General features: G+C 43.8%; 1 protein-coding gene across 2 annotated transcripts; it reads right to left on the reverse strand.

Annotated features, from left to right (window-relative positions):
- Positions 1 to 9,585: 9,585 nt before the first annotated feature.
- TMEM250 (transmembrane protein 250) lies at positions 9,586 to 25,670 on the reverse strand. Of its 2 annotated transcripts, none has more exons than XM_086921010.1 (2): positions 25,531 to 25,670; positions 9,586 to 10,289 (listed from the first exon to the last, which is right to left on the reverse strand). In XM_086921010.1, exon 2 carries the CDS (start codon positions 10,169 to 10,171, stop codon positions 9,737 to 9,739), a length of 435 nt encoding a protein of 144 aa, XP_086777136.1. In that variant the 5' UTR covers positions 10,172 to 10,289; positions 25,531 to 25,670; the 3' UTR covers positions 9,586 to 9,736. The 2 variants fall into 2 exon arrangements, with proteins under 2 accessions (XP_086777136.1, XP_086777137.1); XM_086921011.1 differs by having other exon boundaries at positions 25,400 to 25,537.
- Between the last annotated feature and the right edge of the window lie 1,527 nt (positions 25,671 to 27,197).

Consider the following 27,197-nt stretch of genomic DNA (forward strand, 5'->3'; position numbering starts at 1 on the left):
TTCTTGTCATGAATATTTCCTTCAAATAGTTTGCTGCATTTTCAGTCCCTCATGATATCTCCACTGACTTCTCTAGACTGAAATCTCAGTATACAAGTCTTGCACATTTAATTGGTCTTGTATCTCATCTTTGAACTCTCAAAATTGCATGTTGCAGTCATCATTCTTACAACCCCTTCATATGCGTCAACAGGTTCTCCCGGCAATTGTTATTCATTAAGAGGTTATACATTTTTTAATACCGCTTTCTTTAGGAGGTTGAGTCTTTTAGAAAATGTTTAATACAGTGGGATCCTTGAACACCATACCACAGCTCCCTGATGTTCCCAATAGAAATGTTTCAGAATGCCCTTCTTGTTCAGGCTGTGCCCAAGCAGGGCAGACTTTCCCCGTGCTGCAAACGCTTCTCCAAATAGTGCATCTAAATATTCTGTGGATTCCTATCTTTACTCCTCCTAGTCCAATGGCAGAGTGCCTTGCACTACAAACAAGCATTCGCATAGCCAATAGGTCTCGCCTTTGGGACCTAATAAGTGTTTAATTATCCAGCACAGTATCCTTCGTGCAACAACATCAACTGTTGCATGGCTAAACACTTATAAGAGCCAATAGGTCTCACCTTTGGGACATGCCAATGCTGGTTTCCAATGTGCCTTGCTGTGGACTTTGGGCCATAGCTCAGCTGTCACCTTGGGAAGCCTAGCAAACCTGTACATTTTTTATAACTATACACCCAGGGGAATCCAGGATGGGGTGACATGTGTGTCTCTTACCAGGTTCCGTTACCCAGAATCCTTTGCAAACCTTAAACTTTGTCCCCAAAAATAAAAAACACATTTTCCTCACATTTCTGTAATAGAAAGTTCTGGAATCTGCGGAGAGCAACAAGTTGCCACACACCCAGCATTCCCCCAAGTCTCTCGATAAAAATGGTACATGACTTGTCTAGGTAGGTCTAGTGCGTGCAACAGGAAATGGCCCCGAATGTATTGTGGAGACATCAACATTACCTATCACAAATTGATCTGATTTTGCAAGGGAGCCACCTAAGTTTTTGGTCCCTGGTTCCATGGCCAGGGACCATGGTCTAGTTTTCCGAAATGTTTGGGTTTGGTAGGTTTCCCTAGATAGCCGCTGATCCCAGTTTTACCTTTATGTTGCCTCTTTCTGAGCTTGATTCTGCCTCTTTCTACACGTTTATGACCTTTTTGCCTCATTCTACCTGTTTTCCCCCTCTTCCTCCCATTTCCCTCCTCCTGCCACCCATTGCCCAGCCCTCCCCAGGACCACTGAGCAAGTCCTTATGCCAGCTCCCCGTGCGACAGTCCTCCTGTCCAGCTTACCCGCAGTCTGCTGCACTCTATTGCCTTTGGTTTTATGCCTTCTCTGCTCGTTCTTGCCCTCTATTTTACTTTGTTCTGCCTGTTATTTTGCCTCTTTCTGTTAATTTGACCTTAATTTTGCCTCCTGTTTCTGACCTCTATTTTGACTCGGTCTGTTTCGGACCTTTAATTTGCCACCTTTTTGCTCATTTCCTACCTTTATTTTGCTGTTACACCTACAGGGCCTAGATATCCATAAGGGTGACAGGGATTAAAATGGCTTTTATGAGGAACTAATTGCAATTCAATGAACTTGGGGAAAGAACAATTTTAATGTGAAATATTTTGTTTATGTAAAGCAGCTACACGGTCTACACCACACACTTTACCAAACACTATTGTGTGGATGTGTTGGCACGTCAGTAGGCTAATGTAGGCCAGCAGTACTTAAACAGTGTTTCAGACAACTACAACATCTACAGGTTAGCCACCACTTTGGGGTATGCTGCTTTGTAGTCTATGCAAAGCATGTGTATCTACCGCACACATGCCTCGAACGGATGTAACTAACCCAGTAGGCATCTGTTCTCGTCATGTAGAGCTGTAGATTAACATGCGGCCAACCCCCTCCCCGGGTACCTATAGTTGTTGGAGTTCTTCATTATACACAAGGACATTTTTTTACTACACTTAATTACTCCATTCTCACCCTCTTGTGGGAAAACAATCTTACAATGGAGTCGATGACTATTCGCACTATCACCGAAAGCAGGAGTCACCTTATCTTGTGACTAAGAAAGACTTCTTAGAACAAAAACAACTTACAAACACCCGGACCCAACACTAGATGGCAGGAGTATGCAAAGCATGTGTATCTACAGCACACATGCCTTGAATACTCGAGATCAGACTTCCGGAAGTAGAAATAGTGAAATACCAGGCCTATGGCAGTGTCATACTCTAAAATGTAGGGGAAGGACTTCTAGTTTTGCTACTCTGCCAAAGTAGGTGAACATTTACATACTCTTACATTCACGGGCATTCCTATATCCCTTCATGTAGATCACCAACCTATAAACTCATGTGAAGTTGCTACTGTCAAAAGTGCTGCTGCAGTGTAGGAAAGGGGGGTGGAGTAACATTTAACCCCTTCGATGCTGATGACGAGCTCGTCATCAGCCACGGTGGTCGTGTGCTGATGACGAGCTGAGCTCGTCATGTAAAATTGGTGCTTACATTTTTCAGCACAGGGGAAAAATAACCACAGCAGCCAAGGTGTTAAACGGGTTGCAAGATATAGGGATTCTCCACTAAAGAAAAAAAATAACTTTTGGCACGGCGAGGAGTAAAAATGAACAAGTGAATGCACAACTACACAACAAATAAACATGCAGAACTTTCCACCTGATGTAAAATTAGCACAATCGAAGGTTAGGCATTTTAGAACTTCAGGAGACCTACTGCTGGTGTGGATTGCCTGGGGCCGTATTACACAAAGTTCCCTGGAGCGCAATGGGCATGTGTGGCCCCATCTGTATTACTGAGAGCGCCACCACGTTCGAGGGCATACCCTCATTTGCATGGGGGTGTTGTCTCATGCAAATCAGCAGATCTCTATGCGCCTGCGCCATATTATGAACTTGAGCACAAAGGCAAAAAAGCAGTCAGGAATCTCCCTGACAGTGTGCCACAAAATGATGGTGCACTGTCAGTTATATATTATTTTAGAGTTTAAAAAAAAAAATGTTTTTTTACACAGACTGATGCTTAGATCTGTACAATAATATAGCTTCCCTGCTGAGGAAAATAACCATCGTGGCATGGCATAACTGTACTAAAGTTTAAAAAGGAAAGAATTCCAAAATGACCGCCACATTGTTTATGAAAACAATCAGACAGAATGTGGTAGCCATCTTGGAATTAAATTTTTTCCATTGTTTATTCTAGGATTCAAAGACGGCTGTCACGTTGCATCTATTCATTCTATTTTTTACTCTGTAATGAAAGGTATAGCATAGCAAAATGGCCATAACCATATTAGGCCTGGCTCATCATGGCGGTCATCTTGATATGCTAAATCTGTATTATCTATTAAAGAGCATAAAAAACAACTGAAATACAGGCAGTGCAGATAGTATAGACTTTTTTTAAGTCAGCTGCCTTATTAAAGACAATACTAGCAGTAGGAGGCGTGCACCTACGTTTGTATGCAAGTTCAGTCCTGCTGCCCACTCTTTCATGTATTGTATACAACGTGGTCTGTAGCCAGGTGCCACAAATTATGCAATTTTGTGTCTGAAGAGTTTTTTGAAAAAATATGGATCTGCTGCATTTGCCACATAATCCATCATCAGCGGCTATCAACAAAATAATTTTTTTCTAGCGCACATGGATCAAAAGTTACTAAAAGCATGGCAAAATGTTTTTCTGTGCATTGGAAAGCTGTTTGCAAAGACTGACTGGTCAAGTTTCTCTCGATTATTTCTGTGTGTGTTGAAGTGGACCAATGAGATGAAACCTTTGCCCAAACAGTGTTAACAAGTATAATATCCAAAATAGGTAATATCACTAAATGTGGTGCATTCAGGGATGTGGGATTCCTATAGTCCGATGCCCAGGACATATTGTTTGGGGTCAAGGGCAACACGTTTTCACGTGCATTTGGTCCTTGAGCTAAGTAGGCCCACCCTTCTGCAGCACAAACGCTTTTACTGCCAGTTTCCAGTACCACATTATGGATCAGGAAAAGGCACTGTCTGCAATTAAGGTACTTTTTGTCCATATGTTAATGCTGTTCAAACCAGCATTTATGGTTCATTATCGAAAGCCTTTATTTTTAAGGTGAGCCCTGCAAGTAAATGTTGTAAGCTCCGACTGTACTACTGACAGTGGTTCCAGTATACATGTGTACAAGCGTTTTCAACATTTAGCAATATAAGGTTATGTATAATGTTCCCAGAAGGCTCTCTGATTTGATGCAAATATTTGCAGAATCTTGAAAGCAAGACTGATGATTCTTTGCTTTCAAAATAAAATGTTCATAAAAAATTATAACAGGAAAAAAAAAACATTTTGAGAACCTACTGTAAACTTCCAGGTACCATTTCTTTGCAGCATCATTTAGTTAAGTGTTGATACATGCTAGTTTTACCCAAACATATTTACAATAGAAAATCAGGGTAACCAGTTTCAATAAGATTATGGGAAACAAAAATAAACAAGCATTGGTAAAGTCACATTTTTTGAAATTGGTGGTCAGCTTTTTAGTTTTGTCAATGGGTAACTTGTTTTGGCATGGTTTTTGTAAAGCATGTACACACAAAAAGAAGCTACCCTGGGTGTATGTCTAATTCTAAATCTGGAAGAAGGTGCGCTACACCTCTTTCTATGGGGTGCTGGGCATATCAGAAAATGTGAAGGACTGTCCTCACACACCACCAGGTGTCATGCTTCATCATTGGCAGTCCTCGCTCATTCAGGGTAGCTTCTTTTTGTGGGTACATGTCTTACTTGGAGGCCAGCTCAACCTGAATACGCCGTAGCTTCTTCTTCCCTTACCTAGCAACCACTAGGGCTTAGTGTGTGTGTATATGGTTTTTGTAAAACCTTATTGGTGTGGGAGATGCCGGGCCCTCACCATTATAACAAACACTGGCAAAAGCAAAAAAAAAAATTGTCTCAAAAAGCACACACTGCCACAGTAGTTACTGGCATTGAACAAAACTACTTTGTGTGCCGATATGCTCTTTGTGAAGGAGCAGAATGCTGTCACTCACAGCGATGCCAGCTGAAACCGAGAGAGACAGAGTTTTAACAAACACAAAAGGTCATGGTCAATGCCAGACCAAATTAAGGGCCTAATTATTAAAGAAAGTCTCAAAAGTGCACCCAATGATGTATGTCCTTGCATTAAGTGCAGCTTTATGGTTTTCATGAATGCCCAAGAATTTACAGAGGTAGGACAAGAAATAGCAATCCTAGAAAATATTTGCGAACTGTATTTTAGCATGAGCAAATATGCATACGTAGATTTGCTCATGCAAAAATCTGAGTGTTTTCAAGTTCACTTTCCTTCCAATCACTTTTTTCGCCAACTCTGGAAGAAGGTGTACATCCGTCATTGTCAGGAATAAATCTCCAACATTTTTCAGTAAGGGAAGAGATTAGAGAAGAGTTGCTGAATACCCTTAAAACATGCAGGTTAGTAGGTTTGCACAGACTCAAAAGGGCATTCTAAACCTGGAACTATATCTTGCCATTACCTTTATCCCCAGTATGTAGATATGCGGAAACCTGGCAACATAAGAGGATTGCAAGTATTCAAACAGTACTATGGAATGAGCTCTGGCATAATCAGAGAGGCTATATCAGAGCTCTTATATACTGAGATTGTTGCCATAATTTGTCGCTGAAAATACATGGACCCAAAGGGCCAAGTGGATTTTGTTACAGGACAAGTTGATTTATGAAGCAACCTGCCCCATGGACAAGTAGATATTTGATTAAATTCCACACCCCTGTGCATTACATCGCATAATTTGCCATTTTTATACACATAATTTAGTGAATCCTGCTGCCTAGGCTGATCCTCTTCTGTGCTTAATTCCAGTGGTCGTATCTGTAAAATGACCTCTATAACCCAAAGGAGTTAGGTCCTTTTTGGACGTGGAAAAGGCTGGACCATATATAAATGCAAAAAACACACAAATGCCTAGACCACTTTTTTTTTAAAAAAAACAAGAACAATTAATGAAGGTCAAGAATACTCTTTATTGAATTCTGACCATGTACTTATATTTTATACCGCTGACTTCTTTTTTTACTTTCAATTTTTTTTTACATATATATTCATTAGCAAAGATGGGACAAACTGTACATATATTTACAATACTATACAAACCAATTTATAAACAAAACATGTCACAATGTATCTACACAAACTCAAAAAAACATCATCACCACAACAAAACAAAAACATTAAATTTGATGTGTACTTAATCTCAATAAATGAGAGACAAAATCAAAAGGAGGAAAAGAAAGGCAGGAAGAAAGGAAAGCGTAAGGAATAGAGTCAAATTAATGATAGTCTTTCATGGTGTTAAAGCTAACTAATAGTTCTTGCGAGTAAATTATACCTTCAAATGTGCCTCCAAGTGTGCCTGTGCCTCCAAGTATGCCGACGCGTTTCGATTACAGGAAACCAGTTCCTGGAATATCATCAGGGCCTTTTTTCTTTTGTCTGTATGATGTGAACAACAAAACAATAAAGTTTTGTGTTTAAAAATCTCATTGTTTATCTCCATTAAAGTTGCACAAATGACCAATGCAATGACTCCAATTTAAGACTACATACCAGATTTAGGAGGTGGACTGTGGAAGACTCTCTTGTAATGCTCAGAACTTTTTCTTGCTTTAATTCCCAACGTTTTGGCAGTGAAAGGTGTTAAGAAAATGCGAAGTGTAAATTATTCAAACCTAGAGCCTCTCTAGCCTAATGTGAAAGCCATTACGTGGCCTACCTTTGTAGTCGTTGTTGGCAGATTCCTTTCTGAATCTTCGCGTTGTATGTGGAGTTTACTCAACACATGTACACTTTCAAACACTCCATGTCATGAAAATACACAGCTGCAAAACATTTAAAAACGTTTCAATGCTGCTGTCCTGCCTTTCAAACAATTCTAGCTTATTGGGGGGGCTCCGTTGGAGCAATGAGGCCCTTATCTGATCATCTAAAGTGATTTATACGGCGATTTTCTTTTGTAAAAGGACTCTCTCTACATCAATACAGCGATTGGTTTGCTTGGCCATGAACAGGATAGACCATTTGAAGTCATGTTCATCGTGGCCTCTCTCGACAAAGTGCTCAACCATGGGTGTGGTCATAACTTTCTTCTTGATGCGCGAGTGATGTTGGCTGATTCGCATATGTACCTGTTGGCTTGTTTTCCCAATGTAAATGACCATACTTGCCTTTCGTCTCCTTTATATCACCCACATTGCCATTGTGCATTTATAATATTATAACTTGTTGAGTATTTACCCACAGGAGCCATTGTTTTTGTTTAAAGTGAGTAGGGTTCCCCTGTTAATTGTATTAATGGGTACCATACTGGTACAAATCAGAGCAATTCCTCCTTATTTGCAACAGTTGGCCATAACGCAAGCTTGCCGTAAGATTTCTAGGGTGTGCACTTCTGTGGTGCAAGATGGTGTTCCTATCTGTTGGATTTTTGTATAGAGATGTCTGTAATTGTCGCTGGAAGCATGTCAGTTCCACATCCAGAAATGTCATTTTAGTGGTGCTGAAATCTATGGAAAATTGTAAGTCTCTATCACGAGCATTTAACCACTCATGCAATGCCAATAGATCTGCCTATCTACCCTGCCACAGGAGCCAGACAATATCAATATAGCGGTACCACTGTGTGATGTTTTGTTTGTACGGATTGTTAGTTTCTACAAATTTGTCTTCATACTGTGCCATGAAGAGGACTGCCATCTCAGGGGCATAAGAACAACCCATGGCAGTCCCCTTCACTTGCATGAAAAACTCACCATTGAAGGTGAAATAATTATTTCTCAGTGAGATTTCAGCAAGCTTCAAAATGATAGAAGTGGGCACCCTATGGGGTCTTTCTCTTTTGTCCAAATAGAGTTCCATCACCTCCAACGCTTCTTCCTGCAGGATTTGCGTATAGAGGGATGTGACGTCCATTGTTGCCATAATCTGTAGCTCAGGGTCAAAGTGAGTACCTTCCACTTTCAACAGGAACTCGGTAGTGTCTCTAAGGTATGATTTTACCTCACTAAGAAATGGTTTTAGGAAAAAGTCAACGTATTTCGCAATAGGTTCGAGACAACAGTCACATCCCGAAACTATCGGGCGGCCTGGGGGGGGGGGGGGGAGGGGGGCGGGGGGGGGGGGGGGGGTCTTTAAGATTTTTATGTATCTTCGGCAGAAGATGTAGGACTGGAGTCCTAGGGAATTTTTTAACAAGGAAATCATATTCCTTGTTTCCCAAAAAGCCCCCCGATAAGCTAGAATTGTTTGAAAGGCAGGACAGCAGCATTGAAACGTTTTTAAATGTTTTGCAGCTGTGTATTTTCATGACATGGAGTGTTTGAAAGTGTACATGTGTTGAGTAAATTCCACATACAACGCGAAGAATCAGAAAGGAATCTGCCAACAACGAATACAAAAGGTAGGCCACATAATGGCTTTCACACTAGGCTAGAGAGGCTCTAGGTTTGAATAATTTACACTTCGCATTTTCTTAACAGCCCCCTGCACCTTTCACTGCCAAAACGTTGGGAATTAAAGAAAGAAAAAGTTCCGAGCATTACAAGAGTCTTCCACAGTCCACCTCCTAAATCTGGTATGTAGTCTTAAGTCAGAGACATTACATTGGTCATTTGTGCAACTTTAATGGAGATAAACAATGAGATTTTTAAACACAAAACTTTATTGTTTTGTTGCTCACATCATACAGACAAAAGAAAAAAGGTCCTGATGAGATTCCAGGAACTGGTTTCCTGTAATCGAAACGCGCCGGCATACTTGGAGGCACAGGCACACTTGGAGACACATTTACTCAGAAGAACTATTTGTTAGCTTTAACACCATGAAAGTGTATCATTAATTTGACTCTCATCCTTAAGCTCTCCTACCTTCCTGCCTTTCTTTTCCTCCTTTTGATTTTGTCTCTCATTTATTGAGATTAAGTACACATCAATTTAATGTGTTTTTTGTTGTGATGATTTTTTTTGAGTTTGTGTAGATACATTGTGACATGTTTTGTTTATAAATTGGTTTGTATAGTATTGTAAATATATGTACAGTTTGTCCTATCTTTGCTAATGATTATATATGTAAAAAAACTTTGAAAGTAAAAAAAAGAAGTCAAAGGTATAAAATATAAGTACATGGTCAGAATTCAATAAAGAGTATTCTTGGCCTTCATTAATTGTTCTGGTTTAAAAAAAAAAAAAAAAAAGGAGTGGTCTAGGCATTTGTGTAAAATGACCTCAGCAAACCACATATGAACAGTCACTCTTCATTGATGTTGCTTGTTTATTATATTCGTCCACATAGTAGGAGGCATATGTTTTGGATTGAGCAAATCACCTTTATTCAGACATGTCATTGGTCTACAACATTCAAAGCTTCTCTCTCTCTTCTCATCAATTCCCTCATTACAAAGATGGTTATGTTTCAAGTTTATAGGATTATAATCATGTTTGATGTCTATATTTCGGAACCGCATTTGAAAGATGGTAATCTGTATTACTGGCACGTTGTATGCATCAAATGCTATGTTTTAAGTGCAAGTATCAAACAAATAAATACAGATTTAAGTGTTAAAAGCAAATTGAACTTTTTAAATTTAAGTTTCGTTTACATGCGGTAACCTTAATTACATATCTACAAAAACCATGAAACACCACCCGAGCCCACCCACTAGCAGCATGGTCACTTGGATTCCATAAATAAGCAGCTCATTCAGGAGGGCAAAATCTACTCGCCGATGACCTAACAGCAAGAGGATGACAGACAATTTATATTGGAACCGGAGAAATACTCTCATCCCCAGGTACTGAAGGCAAAACAAGATGGAAAGGGCCACCCACAGTATCGAGGTGAACAGACTGCAGCTGAAGTACAGGAGGAAACGTATAAACCCATACATCCATCGGGACTTTAGGTAGATGTCAAAGTTGCTGTACTTGGTACGCACAAGGTTAGTCGTCCTTATTGGACTGCAGGCGGCATGTAGACATGTAGTGTGGGGGCCATGGAACGAACGAACTCGGCGAGGAATGGGGATGACAGGCATCGGGCACCCCACCATTCACAGAGTCCCAAGGGATGGTGTGCTGTGATCATAGCAGATGTTATCACTCAACACGAAATGGATCCAAAGAGCATTGTAGGGTAGTAACAGCTTGAAGTCCCGGAGAAGATCCTACCTAAAAAGAGATAACAGCTGTCAGCCTGTGTAAGCATGGAAGTACACAAATACATTTTAAATATATAGCTATGAATAGCCACTAACAAGTTAGGGCTCATGCTCTATTGCAGCTCACAATATCCTTGTGTATATAAGCATTTAATTCGATAATATGTATCTAGACATGGGAAATATGTCCAGTAATTAGGTTTATAAATGATAATCTTTAGGTCTGCTTAACAAATGTACATAATACTTATGGTTATGATATTCTATGCTTAGCATGTATATAAATCACGGAAAAGTTTTCATACAAGTTATTTGATTAGATACTGATGGTTCTCAGTTTATCACAATATCTAAATTCTATCATAACCAATAATATACACATATATATATATATACACATACACACACACACACACACACACACTTTCACCCCCAAAAAATAAAGGTTACAGGGATGTTATAGTTGTGGTCAGATTTCGCTTGTACAAAACCAGTTATATTTAACTGTTATAGTTAGCTGAGCTAACTAGAACTCGTGCCCCACAATGCACTACTTATGTCCTCACATATTACATCACTCATGACATGGTCAGTGACATCACTGATGACATCTCAAATGACATCACTGACATCATCCAGTTACCGGGGATCTTAAAAACGTTTATGAGTGTTAAATACATACACCAAGGTGTATTGGTGAATCAGTGGGTGTATGAGTACCTGTATGGATGATTCAGTGGGTGCATGACTGACTGTATAAGTGAGTGATCAGGTGTCACAGTAAATTTTTGGTCAGTGACTAGGTTGTATGAATGTCTGCATCCGTCTGTCAGTTGGTGTCTAAGAGGCAGTATAGGTTGGTCAGTTGGTACTCGAGTGGCTGTATAGGTGATGGATTGGTTGTCTGAGTGCCTGTTTGGGTATCTGTGCGAGGGTGAGTGTGATTGCCAGCTCCTTCCCTAAGGGCCCACTACTCAGATCAACCTAACCCCTCTATCACCCCACCTGGGCTTACAAACAGAGTCGCTCCTAGACCTTCGGTCTCCTCCTCGCCAGCTCCTCCCGCTGATTGTGAATCTGAAACTCTTCCTTTTGGCCAACGACAAGTCGACCTGGGCCAACCAGCAGAATCACTCTCAGATCTTTGATCTCTCCACCGCCAGCTCCTCCCTTTGACTCGGAGTCTGGAACTCTTCCACTGGCCCACGACACAGGCCGACTGGGAATTACCAACAATCGTTCCCAGGCGTGTTGTCTCCTCCCGCGGATTCTGAGTCCGATACTCTGCCATGGACCTACGACACAAGTCGGCCCAGCCCCTATATGCGATCACCAAAGCATGCCAACAAAACCACTACCAAACCACCAACGCATATCACTAAAACCGCTACCAGGACACTGTTCCCCCGCTGTCAAGTGCCTCCTTCCTATACAGATATCGAAACTCTGCATCAAAGAGCGACCAATTTAACGCAGAGCATCCATAACTCTATTATGGATGTAAAATAACCTCCACCTCACTGAACTCTCCTTCTCTAAACTCAAACCCCGCTGAACCCCACTCCCCTACTTATCAAAGAGCCCCACACTCCCCATTAGCGCTGTCCCCAAGACACCTTCGCGCTCGCAAAGTAACATGCCACCTTTCGGGGGGAGGAATCTCTAGCTACCCTCTCTTCCTACAACTCTGCCCTGGCAGCCCTCAGTACACTAGACGTGAATGTCGAACATGCCATTCGCACAGTCGCAATCAACCCCAACAGATCAGCTACTCTCCGCAACAGAAGTGTGGGTGATAGCAACCTAGCGCCAATGCTCCTGTCCGCCCCAGCGCACGACACGCTCTCCAATCCCCCTTTATCTGGCCTCCTGATTAACTGTCGCTCTGCAGTCAAGCACACCGCCAATATCGCAGATCTCATACTGAGCCAAAACATTGACTTAGCAATCCCGACTGAATTATGGCTCAATGAATCCTCATCTCAATGCCTAAACCTCCTAGTCCCTCCCAAGTACAATATCACAAGGCTGGTTAGGCAATCCAGCAAAAAAGGGGGAGGCATTGCCTGCATCTACTGCTCTAATCTCCTGGTCACTGAACTCCTGCCAGATACCTCACACTCCTGTGAATACCTCGTACTCTCCATAGGCAGCAATACCATGCAACTATGCAATCCGCACATCTTTTACCATCCCCCAGGCATGAATGACCTCTTCCCTGACCACCTCATGTAATAATTACAGCCAATGTTTCCTCCAACTCCATAGACATCTTCCTTGGTGACTTCAACCTTCACTGGAACAACCCCAATGATCCTCATGTCGACGCCATCAAAGATGTCCTGGCCGACCAAGCCCTAACCCAAGTCTGCTCACTCCCTACACACTCTAAAAACGCCATTCTAGACTGGATCATTGCCAAAGAATCAACAGTCAAGCTTATTGATATAGCCCCTTGTGATTGGTCTGACCACCACGCTATCACTTTCCTACTACCTGGGACCCTCAAAACATGAGCTCCACAACAGGTGTTTCCTAAACGCTGGGTTAGACACCAAGAACCTTGATCCTAGGAAACTGGCAGCCTATTGCCAGTCTGACCTACAACTCCCCCCATATCACAACGGTCAATGATCTCAACGATCATTACTCTGGGACCATAACTAACATTCTTGATGATCTTGCCCACTAAAACTAAAAAGAATCCAATGTAAAGACAGAAACCCCTTGTTCAATGGATCCCTCAATAGCAAGAGGAGATCCCTGCTGCAGTCAGAAAGAATCTGGAGACAGCACCCCTCACCTGCTCATTTAAAACTTCTCCGCCAGGCCAGTAATGCCTACAACAGAAACATACTAAACTCAAAAAAAGAATTGCTCAGATCTGAACTGGGGAATGCCAAAAACAGACCCCGCAAACTTTTCGAACTGGTCAAATACCAATCAAACAAACTGGCCAAAACATTTAAAGAAAAACCCAAGTCACTAATATCATCTGACTAATTCTCCTCCTGTTTCGCTGACAAAATCACATATTTAGGAAACAAACTTAGATCAGGATGGGGTTGAGAGTGAGTAGCAGTTCTACTTCCTCCCTCTGTGCTGCCTCCCAGGCTTCATCCAAAATCCAAGCACACTGGACCAACGTCAAAACCTACGACGAACACTCCATCTCGAAAATCCTCTCCACCTTAAAGCCGAACAACCGCTTCAATGACCCACTCTTCTCTAACTGCCTAGCCGCCACCTCACAATCCATCATTCCGAACTGGACTGCAATAATAAACGCCTCCCTGCTTCAGGGATCCATACCAGACTCTCTGAAAGCTGGCCAGCTCCTCCCCATTTTGAAAAAACTGTTGCGGGCTCCTGCTTCCACGGACAACTTCAGACCTATTTCCAGCATCCCACTATTAGCTAAAGTCTGGAGAAATGTGTGCAACAGCAGCTGAGCCAACACATCACCAACTTCCACCTGCTAGATGATTTCCAATCCAGCTTCAGGCCAGGGCATAGCACTGAAACAACCATTCTCCATATCGTGGGTGATGCCCTCCAAGCCCTTGACCAAGGCAAAACCTGTCTCCTAACCCTCCTAGATCTGTCCTCAGCCTTGGACACGGTCAACCATGAGAAATTACTCGAACGCCTCAAACTTAGGATGGGAATGGATGACTGTTCTCGAATGGTTTATGGTCCTTTCTCCACAACCTATCACAGAGATACTTATTTAACGGTAACCTGTCTGCTCCCTCCCCAGTCATTGTTGGAGTCCCCCAGAGATCAACCTTGTCCCTCACCCTCTTCAACCTTTACCTAGAACTGCTTGCCGAAGTACCATACACCACAAATATATCCTACCACATGTACGCTGACGATACCCAGATCTACATCAAGATCGCTTCTCTCAAGGAGATTCTCTCCATGAACAAAGCCTTGAAACCGACGGTCCAATTGCTCTCTTCCAATCAACTCAAACTTAACGCTAAGAAGACAGAACTTCTTCTAATTTCCCCACCCAAAAGCAACCCTGAGACTCCGGTATGGATTAAGGCCTTCACCGCCTCAAACTGCCCTCTGACCATCGTGAACTCTGCCAAATCCCTTGGGATTACCCTGGACTGCAACTTGAACATGCGGGACCACATCAATTCGATGGCCAAATCAGCCAGATTCTACCTGAGCTATCTATGGAAGCTGAAACCCTTCCTGGATACTCCAGATCTAAAAATGGCAGTTCAAGCACCAGTCATCTCTAGACTGGAATATGGCTTTTCTACCCACTCGGGTTTACCTAAGATCTCGGTGGGACCTTTAAAAGTCTGCCTTAACGCTGCTGCTACACTACTAACAGGTTCAAGGAAGTTCGATCACATTTCACCTCATCTAAAAGCTCTGAACTGGCTTCCCCTTCAGGCCAGTATCCATCTCAAAATGGCATGTATCCCGCACAAAGCATTATACTCAAACTCCCCTGCATATCTTGCCCAGAAACTTGTGATCTCCGGAGGAACCAGAAACTTGCGGTCCTCAAGAGACCATTTGCTCCAACCTGCACTTTTTCGGAAAAAGAAAACTTACAATCTGGCCTTCTCAGGGGCCGCACCAAGAACATGGAACTCACTCCCGCCCGATATTAGAAGAATCCCTTCTCTGGCTCGCTTAAAAAAGGATGCCAAAACCTTCCTACTGGCCAAATTCCTCGCCTAAACTGTGCCTCTACTTCACACAGAGGCCTTGCTCTAATTCGGCTCTAATGCATCCCGAGAGTACACAGACACTCTCCTCCCGGCACCCCTTCAAGGACCTGGGGACATTCATTTTCTTGTTAATGTATATGTAACTTGTATTTTGTCCCTTTTATCCTTTGTATCCAGCCCTTCCGCCCCCCAGTCTTTTGTATACTACAGCTTGATTCCTGTAAAGCGCTCTGATACCCTACCGGGTCAAGACCGCGCTCTATAAAATAAGAAAAGTAAGTGAGCCATTTGCTGTATGCGTTAGTGAGAGAGACCCAGTGGCTGTATGTGAGAGAGAGCCAGTGGCTGTATGTGAGAGAGAGCCAGTGGCTGTATGTGAGAGCCAGTGGCTGTATGTGAGGGGAGGGGAGAGAGGGCGGAGAGTGGGGAGAGGGAATGTGTCAGTGGTATATGGGTGAGTAACTGGGTATGTGAAAGGCAGTATAGATGAGTGATGGGTATATGAGTGACTGTCTGAGTGAGTGAGGTCATGTGAGAATGGTTATGTGGGCGAGTGTGTACTACTGCCAGCGACTGTATAGGCGAGTATGTGTTAGTATTTGTATGAGTAAGTGGGTGTATGTTTAACTGTATGGGTGAGCGACCAGGTGTGTGAGTAGACAGGCTATTTAGAATTACTTCAAAGGGTGTTCTTTGGAGAAGCTTTGCAAGATTCCTGCTTGTGACCATGACTGGGGGCCAAGGCCTACCAGTCAACCAGCTGGGTGAGGAAATGTCACCCAGGGAATCAAAGGCCCCCTGCTCCTGAAGCACAAGTGCCTGCCAAGACCAGTGTGCCCTGTGAGGAAAAGGAGAGCACTGGAGGGAGTGAAGTCCAGTAGGGGGGGTCCTTGCAACTGGATCCCTCTAGCCGGGTGTGATGAGAAGGCTGCTGCACAGATCGGGTTGTTGCCCATGTGAAGGGAAATCTCGGCGACCCTCATATGCCAGAGGAGAGCCGCTGTGAACTTTGATGCACCAATCGTTTAATCGCCCACGTGCATGAGTGAATATAAGCGACCTCATGAGCCAGGTGAGGCTGCCTGAAGTTACTGCAGTGCTGGTCAGGACGTAACCCATTTGGTGTGGATTCGCAACCCAGGTGGGTGGACATGAAGAAAGATGTAGGTGTGGGTAATACTGATTTGCGGGCCAGATGGCCCTGAGGGAACTTGCCTGTCAATCTTTATTAATGTTAATAAAAAGTTGGGCTACTACTGGGACTTAACCTGAATGTCGCCTATAGTGAATGGTGAATATCCACTACTGCAAGGTGAGTGGGACGAAGGAATCTGCCTATAAAAACACTAGAGTCCTGACATCAAGGGACTGTGTGTATTATTTGGAAATGCTGTATTTTACTTTGTGGTCATATATAAATGCTTATTTTTACCTACAAGTATTTGATTGGACAATCATTTATTGCTGCTGAACGTATTTTGAGTTGTGAGTCAGTGTTCACCCCTATGTCTACCTCTCTGCCGAGAAGCCGTGAACTGCTTGATAGGTGCTACCATTGAGGGTGAAGCGATGAAAGGGCACTTGGCCCAGTTGCTCAGGATCCATAGTTGGTAAGGTCCCAGGACATCAGGAATAAAAGGTTCCATGGTTGTGCCCAGTAGCGCCGACTAGCACAGTAGATCTCCAAATGGGGTTCTGACAAACTGCATCACCCAAACACTGAATTAACAACATAGGCTGCCCAGAGTCCACCTCCTCTTCAAAGCAGATGGCAGTCAGTACAAAACTACTAAATAGCTGCCCTGTTTACTCATCTCAAAAAAATAACAACCTAAGCTGGACAACAAGACACCAAGCGCCAGTACAATGCTAGACTTGGAGACAAGGAGATGCAAAAAGGATCTGGAATAACATGCCCACCAAATCTATAACAATAGGTCTCACATTGGTGAAAGTTAGAGCAATTGGTGGTGTTAATGCGAAAGTTTTTTTCTTACATTTTTTGGTTTAGAGTTGGCAGGGCCCTTTTGTATTTATATGAACACAAGTTGTCAAGAGTCTGCAGGCAGAGTCTTGAGGGTAGGAAATGAGTTGTGGCCACAACAGAGAAGGGTAGGAAGCGGAACTCCTGCTTAATTTTGCTTTAAACACTGATAAATAATGCTTAAAGGGCTCCAACTGAGAGCATGGGAATGGATAAATTAGCCGGACAGGAATGAGATTTTGGAATGATGGTGCATAAAATGACATGAATGTGTTGATTAAATAAAAGCTGCGCGTGATAATTTATGAAATGCTGTGTGTTTGCTAGTGTGTGGGCAAGTTACTTAAAAAGTAGATACCATACTTTCACAAGCATTGCCCGAGCACAGCGAGCTAGAATAGGAGTTTATCTGCCCTCCTTTTACAGCGTTACCCCCGATTCCTACCAGGCCAGACTTTTATTTTGTCATAGAAAAGCAACCAGCAACAGCCTGTGCCGAGTGTCTAATGTGCAAGCGTAATTACGGGCCGGGGCTGGGCTGTTGCGTTAATGTGTTTAATTTGCTTGTGCCTTTGGTCAAGATGAAGCGCAACAAAAAAAAAAAAACAAAGACTTTGCACCCGTCTTTGGTAAAAATGAATTGCGGAATGTCGTGCTAAAAACAAAAACACACAAAAAAAACACACAAAAAAACCTTTGTGTTGGGCGAGCCGCGTGCAACAAAAGAAAAGACGAGCGCCCACCATTATTAAAGATCAAGCATAGCGTGCCCAAAAAAACATTAAAATGTTACGTTGCACGCTAATACAACTAAAACAATAGAAAAACACACCTAAAATTACAAGAACAACATGTCAGGGAAGTGGAAGTGCAGTTGGGGCAGTGGGTAGCTGTTGTGTTTGCAACTGCAGCTACGACTAAGAAGTCATTAACAAAAGAGTGCTCACAAACTGTAAATAAAACATATTCAGTAACAACGGCAGTCCTTATGGGAGGCTACAAGAGTACAAAAGGAGGGACTACTAAGCAAAGTAACCAAAGAAAATTAAGCATTTACAAAGGACAGTCACAAGAGCCAATTGAAAACACGGGCGGGCAATGGGCAGAGTTTAAAGCCCATATCCTGAATACAGCAAGAGACAGTGCAAGCGCTGCCTAGGCAAGAACAAGCATTTGCAATGCAATAGGTCTCGCATTTGGGAGATTTTGAGCTATTGCCATTGTAAATGACAATGCCTTTTATTTAGGTTTAAAAAACCTGCAATAATAAAAAGATAGTCATTTGCAATACCAATAGGTCAAAGTTTTGAAAATGCGAGACCTATTGCATTGTAAATGCTTGTTTTTTAAAGCGCCACGGTTTGGGCATAGTCTGCCGGGAATTCTACACTGGAGTACTTTCCATTTCTTCATGGCGTAGTCAAGTCTGTGTGAGCCCGAAAATAATGGGCAGATGAGGTCAAGGATGGTGCCTAAAATGCATCCTGATGTGACAATTGTATTGGTCGCAGTGGGGGTATGCAGGGGGCCTCCTCACTAAATAAGGTGTAAATCGCATTCTGGCAGCAGGGCCACCAAAGGAACCAGTTTTCAATTGCAGATTGATTGGGCCTACAGTGTTGCTTTGCAGGACCCCAGACACAGCGGAAGGGGGAGGAGGTCGTGGCAACGGTAGACACCTTCCTTAATGTGAAAAACACAGGGCTGGACAATCACACAATATTTTTTAATGCAGACTATTCCTGCCGTCCTGGGACACAGGTCTAAAGTAAAGAAGTAGGGGAACGGTCTGTATTAAATTTAAAAAATAGGGGCACACCATGCCCTTCCGATCCCACCCACTTCTATCACTGGGTGTTTTGCAATGGTTCAATTCCACTTAACACCCTTTCTCACAGTGTGGCACAAGGAATATTTGTGCCATGAAAACTGCACCTTTTATGATGGAAAGAGAAGCAGGCTTTTCCAGCAGTTGGGCATGCCTGGCCTAGGTTAGTGTATGCGCCGGTCGACAGCAAATGTAAGCGGTCATGTTTGAAGTGCGGGCCTGCAGCAGGGTAGAAATACCAACCATGCAATGGCAGCCTAGGCCCGGAGGCAGACCGCTCTAAGAATAATTAACAGCGCTGTTTGTTCAGTTACGCTAAGGACAGTTTTGCGCACTTAAAGAAAGGCGTTAATTGATTAGCAGGTCTAGATTTCAATCTCACATTTTGTAAGGCTGCCGCAAACTCACAGAGCTAATGTGGCACTTATGTGCTAATTATACACAGCACCTCGAATGTGCTCCCGCCCTGCTGCATGCGTCAATCTCACGGGACACCAGAGTCACCATGGCTTGTCCAATCAGGGACACAGATGAATGGAGCACGAGTGACCCGGAGGCTTCTGCGTCACAGAACCTGCGGCAGCAAGCAGAGGCACGCCGCCGCCTTCTCCTCGCCCTGCTGCAAAGAGGGGGTCTGCAGCAAAAGGAGAGGGTGGCGGAACAGCAGGCGCTCTGCCTCTGCAGCCTGGTTGTTGTGTTTTTCAGAATTTCTCCTGACAGCACTTTGTGCGCAGAGGACAAAATCTTCGCTGTGCAATCAGCAAGGGGGTCCTGGCAGATGCGGCCTGACATAGCCCAGTCGCGGCATTCTCTGTGACAAGTGGCGTGTTAGCAGAGCAATGAAGTAGCAGCAAAAAAAAAAATATATAATAAGATGTCTTGTTAATCACTCCCTGTTGCCTGCACTCTCCGGCAGAATCATATTGCTTTATGCAGATGAGCGCCTCGCGATTCCTTCGGTTTAGCTGTTGAAACGGAGCAGGCGCCAGCTTCCAACGGTGTGTCAACAGGCACCCGAGGGCCTTCAAGCCGGCGTCACAAGACATTCACTATTTAAAGTCCTGCTTTTAGCTCAAAATCAGTAGCTCTCTTTGGAGCTTAATTACCGCCCTTCCCATGGGGTCCGGCGCGCGCTGCAGAATAGAGGCGCGAGGGGAGACGCGCATATGGCAGCAGGCCGTGTTACGTGCGACCAGCTCCTCAATGTGCTGTCCGCGGTGGGAGCGCTTGAAAGTTAAGAGACCCGTGAGCGTGCACATGGGCTGTCCGGGTGCCGTGAGCGTGCACATCCCTGTCCCCCTTCGGCCACCAAACAGACGACTATAGGTCACGCCAAGGCGAGCAGCGCATGCGCTGCATCGCTAGGCGAGACCTAAAAAAGGATCATAGGACAAGCCTTCAGAAAACAATAACTCATGGCATAAAATGAACAAACCACCACACAAATGCTTGGCCTTATATATAAATGAACTGGAATCACACCTATGGGCACGTTCACCCTGTTCAGCATTCTGTTTTAGGCTCTCACTATAAAAAATACCTCTATATACATACATCACGAAGAAGTAATGTTGTGCCTTTGTGTGTAATTATGCATGATGAATCTGCGGGCCTTAAGAGGGAGGTTATTTTCCTCTTGAATGGGTGCGTATACTATGTAAACCAAAGACTATTTAAAGGACTTTTATAAACAGAATAAGACTATACATTCTTTCATATTTACGGGTCCAGTGCTTTCTTCGATATGGCAACAGGCCTTCTAAGAACCAAACTTCCAAAAACGCTTCAAAGCCTCGTCGGGGGTAGTATGTGCTATATAAACACAGTACTTCTGCCAGTCCCTAGACACCATCAAGGTACCATTTTCTGCAAGCTACTTGGCTCTGTATCTCCCCTCTCAAGCTTCATATTCCTGGGCTGAGGGCAGTGCTTTAAATGGACGGGTACTGTCAGGTACTGAGTATCAGCACTTTTTTTTATTTTAAAGAGAGTACCCCCTTTTCTCTGTATAGGCTGAGTACCTTTAATAGGAGAGTACGGACACGTCTAATTAGTGAACAGGTACTCTGAGATAGTGAGTGCCAAAACCACAAACATGCAGAATTGTCTCGCTCTTGGTTAGGGCACTTAGCAAGAGTGGGAATTATTGCTCACATTATTTAACACTGGCTGAGCGTTTCAATTCTACGGTGTTGAAGAATTTCTGCAATGCGGTTCTGTCATCTCATGACAACTACCTGCGAACGTAAAAGAGAGCATCGAAAACAAAGGTCCCTATACCACACAAAGTAAACGAGGAAAACTGCCAATTTTCCAGCACACAACCGCTCGGGTGTTACCTTTGCTGCAGACAACCAATTATGGCACAGCTGTTTCGTACATTCTTTATGCCCTTAACAAGTGTCCCTAGTTGGAAAGTTAGTGTGCGTCTGGGCATGCACAATATCTGTTTGTGGCAGTTTTAGTGCTTTTCATGCAGCGTATGTTTGTGGGAAAGGCTCTGACGTCACATAACGAAAATGGTTTAACCCCTTGTATGCTGGTGACGAACCCCAGCCGTCATGCACTACGGTGCTCGTGTGCTGATGACGGCTGGGGTTCGTCATGGCCCGCCCCAGTTCATTTGTTTACCGCACAGCGGCGGAAACGGGCCGGCAGCGAAGGGGTTAACACAAATTCTTCTATGCATCAAAATACAGGGTTTAAGACTTGATAGTATTCTTTCTTTTGTAAATTGGAATTCATTTTTGTATAGCAAAGAAAGCAACAAATATCAGAAGCGGACACAATAAGTTACTTATCCGGGAAATAAAGTTAGAGCAAAATTAGCAGCAAAGCTGAAACCAACAATATTGGCAGTAGAAAGACAAATCAACCACAAATTCAATACAAAGCCGTGCAACTGTGCAGGAGGGCACCATGCAGGCAGAATTAAAAGGAAAACGAGGTGGGCAAGTCATGTGAAGCAGTCGCATCCACCAACTAGCCCGGAATGGGATCACAGATCCAGCCCCGCTTACTCCTCCGAGGATCGTTCTCAATTAGCACCATCTCCAACCTACTTATTCTCAAGAATTTCCGCCACCAGATCCACTGATAGGGAGGCCCACCGGAAAGCCAGAAACATACCAACACGAGTTTTCAGTAAAATAAAATTATATATATATATATATACACACACACACACATACACACATATACATACACATATATACACACAAACCAGACAGGTAGGAAGGAACAGCTGGTGAATGTCCCAACATGATCAGCTATGACTGCCAGGTTAGGAATGTTATACAACTTGCCAAAAACAAATTCCAAATACAAACGCAAGATAGAAAAAGATGCAAATCATGAACCACATTGGCATCCATGAGCCCACAGTGGAAACAACGGTCCTCAGGCAGTAGCTTTAAGCCGAATAGCAGGTGCAGAGTACAGTACCAGTCATTGACACATTTGAGATGATATACCTTAATACGCGACACATTCAGAGCTAAGTGAGACAACACATTACTGCACCAGAGATCAGCAACTGTTACTTCCGTATTGAGCATATCGCTCCACTTATTTGCCCTCCGCTGAAACTGATCCTCCAGATGATCCTGGGAAGCTGATATATTAACTTATAAATTAGCCTGATGTTTCTCTTTCATGGGGCCTTCCTTATAATAAGGTCCAAGCCAGGGTTATCAGACCAACTCAAATGTTCTTCCTGAAGACTAAAATAAATATAGTGCTGCAGCTGAAGAGATCTATAAAAGACTGTGTTGGGAAGAGAGAACTGTTGCTGTATATTCCCAAATGAGGATAGATCATCTCCATCAAAGTAGTTCACCTAATTTTGTAAGATTAACCTTACTCCAAATCTCACTAAAGCGGTCATGAATACAATAAGGACGATTAGGATTATAGCCCAGATATGCGAGCCGATTAAGTGGGTGATACCACAAAATATGAGCTTCAGGGAACTGCATACAAGATGAAAAACGTTTAAAGTCTTAAAGCGAGTGTGCTTAAAGTATAATGTATCCACAATACCCACACCTTGGACTATAGATTTTCCAAGCAGAAGAAACTCTGAACATATGCCCCAGTGGCCACACTCCCCAACACAAAAACAATCTAAGTCGTGACACTTCATTATGAAGTTAAAATCTTGGCATATGCGGAGGACATAGCCATTTTGATGCCTCCTCTGATCGAAGGCCTATGTGCAGTGGCCAAATCATTCGGAGAAGTAGCTGGGTATAAGGTAAATTCTGACAAGACTCAGATCTTATCCAATGTGGCTCCTTTTGGTCCCCAACATTAACATTTTGTTGATCCCAGAGAAAATTATGGGAAGCTGTAGCAACATTCCATAGAAGTATTTCTAAATGTAATTATTTTTATTTGGGCCGTATTGGTCACTGCAATCTTATTAAGATGCTTCCACTCCCTCTGTATATATCCCACTTTTTCTCCCAGTGGCCTGCTTTACTAAAGTGGAGTAACTCTGGCAGTAGTTTATTTGGTGTTATCGGAATCCTCACTGTAAAATCCAGTTCTGATAGCCTAAAGAAGATGGTGAGGTCTTACTTCTGGTTCAGAGGATTTATTATTTGGCATAATTTCCACCCCGTGAGGCCACTTGGGTTTTTTTTTATTCACAAAACACTACAAACCCAGACTAGGCTCATCGCTATAGAACACTTCTTGTAACCTATCTCCACCCTTTCTTTTCTACACTCTCTCTTTCTATCATCCTGTCCTTAATCGCCCAGCAAGTCAATGTAAAGAGCTGCAGCTAAACACGTATACCAAGTACCTGTAACTACTGCAACACCAACCACGTTTGGCTGGTACCGCGCAATGGAAATGCTAATGTACTTGTCTTAAAAAAATAATAAAATGGTTTGAAATAAAAAAAAAATTATTTGCCATCATTTTTTTCAAGACTTGATAGCTTTCAGGGCCTTGTTAAAAATAGTTTTAAGAACTGGCTTAATCTTTCATTAGTTTAAAGGCTAATACAGTTTTATGGGGGGGTGGGGGGACTGGTGGCGCTGGAGTTAGTCATTTGGGATTTACATACATAAGTTGCAGCCTACCGTGAACCCAGTGTTCTAGGTACGCGTCTCAAAAAGCTGTCAGTGAATGGTCTTCATGCACATAAATACAGCTAAGAATTATTTCAAAACACCCAAGACCTTTGGTTTTGATGCAGCGCTCCAAAGGGTGGGCAAACTGACCCACTTAGATTTAAAATGGCTTGGACTGGCAGATAAACACAGATATCAGCAGCAAGTGGTTTAAACATGGTCTACTCGGCATTTTAGCCTGACCCTTGTGAGTTACAAAGAGATATTTTCAGCAATGGAAAAACCTATCCATTCCATGTCCTTCAGTACCCCCATCAACACCAGTGGGAAACCAAAGACTGAACAAACCGTTTGCTGAGCTCAGACAACAATACGCCAGCATTCAAAATAGAACATCGGTAATACCAAGTGCGGACAAAAAGGGCGCATGTAATTGAAAATAGACAGAGAAGCACAGCCATGATAGCTGTGAAAAGGAGGGCAGTGGTAACTGTAAGAATTTCCTGATCTTAGTGTGCATGCCAAAGACTAACCAAGTCATCATAGCTGAGCTTAACCTCTAAAGAAGTGAGAGAACAGTGTGCATACTTAAAATAACAGGAGTATCTTTAGAGTCCACAGATATATCTAGTAACACTAGTGACAGATAACATATTTGTGTTGCCTACCTCATAGGTACTCATTTATCGACCTTGGAATGGTAAAAGCTTAAGTGAACGCACGAGAACAAGTGATCATGGGTTCGAAAACAGGCCCCTAGGCTAGAATAATTAGTCTTTTGATCCACGATGCCTGGTTTATGCAATTGGCTATCAGTATTTAGCGCTAATCGCATAGCCTCAAATGCTTCAGTGAACAACCTTTTCTAGATTTGTACTTTGAAATACGGGGCCATGATCCCATTTGCGGAGCCATGAAACTATACCTTCCTCTCAACGTCCAGTTATCGTTACTCCCACAAGACCGAGTGAATCACGTCCTCGCCCGCCGTTTGCTGTGCAGTCTATGCAAACAATGCATTCTACCACCCCAGATCACTCGGTTTTCTAAGTTACTGACACGTTCGTCTTTTCACTCTAGTCTAATTCACGGAACTTCGTTTTTCCAAAGGCATATCTTTGCACAGCATTTCCTTCCTAGGAATGTGCTGTAAGTGTTCAAAACTAATATTCACCGGCTGTACCTTCCCACCCTCCCTACAGGCTGTTCCATGCTTATATTTCCCTAGATCATTAGATAGTCGCATTGTGCTGCACGGTGCACACCCTGCCGCATCTACAAGGCCACATTACGACTGGGCTATGCCGCCTGGAGAAATGGCTCACATTGCACTGCCCTTGTTCAGCCCTCCAGTCAACATCTAAGAGCTTCGGGCTGTCAGGGCACAGCTGCGCACACTCTAGAGTATTCTCAGGGACCTGTGGGGTGACGTATTTCTTGTCAACACTGCTCCTCCCATGCCCATGGGGTATCTTTTCACCTATCTAGGTTGTTAAATCTCCTGCAGATGTACAGTTACCCCACCTCCATTCTCCCTCATGATCCTGGAGCTCGAGGACTCTCTGCCCGGTCTGCGTACAGCCGGAACACCGGCTTCTGCTCACAACTTCTCCCCTTCTGAAGTGCACTGGAACTTGCGGATGAATGGCACCCACCTCCTTGACTTTGGACCAGACGCCCGCGCTCCCCTCACCCGGAGGCGGGCGAAAGAGGACGCCCCGGCCCAGGGCAAGCAACGGTGTGGATGGCGCTGTCCATGGCTCGTCCCTGTGGGTACCCGACTCCGAGGGGCGGGGCCCGGGCGCAGCCTCCCACGCACTCACGCAGCGCAGACCAGCAGCGGCACCTTGTATTTCCTGGTTTCCAGCACTTCCACGAACGTCACGCAAGTAAAAGCGCAGCTTCCGGTCTCAATCTATTAAGTGTAGAAATGAAAGAAGGACAAAGCAACGAAGGGAGTCCTCGAGAGCGGGAAGACTGAAAGTTGAAAGGAGGAAAACAACATGAGACAAATAATGCAAGACTTGGCAAAAGCAGTCGGTCTCGCTTGGGCCGATACGGGTTAGAGCAGTAAACGTATAGCTTGTTACATTACCGTTGTCTCCGCTGTAACGTTTGTTAATGATGACTCTGAGACAGTGGTGGCAGTACTGTGCACGTTTATTTATATTTAAATAAACTCGTCCGAGGAGCGCCGGCCGGCGCTCTGCTCCGGTGAGTGTACAGCGCGCTAATGATGCGCGCGCATATCCGGCGCCAACATGGCCGCCGTGCGTCACGTCAACGTGACGTGTAACAACTAGAACGCTACATATCTCCCCCTTTTACCAAAACCAAGATCAGTCACTTACAGTTCGCAGTCTAGCTCAAAGTCTCGAAATCGGGCAGGCCTTACAATTTGTCTGCCTCTCCGGGTCACCTTGCCAATGTTCTCTCGGGCACCTTGCCCCTGCGTTTCTGTATCTTCTGCTCCTCCGCTCACTGCTCCTTCATCATTAGTATTACCACCCAACACGTCCATCTCTGCTCTCTGAGTCTCGCTTCCTTCCTCACCTCCTTGCTCTCCTCTAGCACTTGCTCCGTCTTCTTGCTCATTTCCACTGGGCTTCTCTTCTCCGATCACGTCATCCATATCCACACCTTCTGAGGACCGTCGTCCCCACCTCACTATCTTGTTGCACCTGGCCATGCGGTCCTGCGACCACACATTCCCATCGCTGAGCAGAGCCGCTCGATCATATACTTCCTTGACTTGCAAGGGTTTGCTATACTTGCTGTCTCCTTTTCTTTGTAATGTGGCTAGCCTTACTCTTACCCACTCTCCTCTTTCCAATTGAGTGTCCTTCACATTCCTGCGTTTGTTGTAGTTGTTGGTGTAGATGGCTTGTGCTCTTTCAAGATTGGCCCTTACTACGGCCGGAGACCACTCACTGGTTACCACCTTCTCCTTCCAGACCCTGTTGTCATGCGTGAAGGGCTCACGTCCTCTCAATATTTGAAACGGGCTGTACCCCGTACCTGTGGGGGTTATTCTGTAGGCCCATACCATATTCTCCAACGCTCTCTTCCAGTCTTTGTTGTTAGAAATAGCCGCTTGTATGGCTCCCATCACTACTCTGTTAAATCTTTCGACTAAACCATTTCCCGCTGGATGGTAGATGGCTGTGTGCTTTATGGAGATGCCATTCCTTTCCATGAATTGTTTCCATCTTTCCGACCTGAACTGGGGTCCATTGTCACTTAGGATGGACTTAGGAATTCCTTCACGGGTGAACGTTTCGGACAGAAACTCTAGAATGTTCTCCGTGTCCATGGATTCACT

This window comes from Lissotriton vulgaris, chromosome 5 (assembly GCF_964263255.1).
Source record: "Lissotriton vulgaris chromosome 5, aLisVul1.2, whole genome shotgun sequence".
NCBI classification, from domain to species: domain Eukaryota; kingdom Metazoa; phylum Chordata; class Amphibia; order Caudata; family Salamandridae; genus Lissotriton; species Lissotriton vulgaris.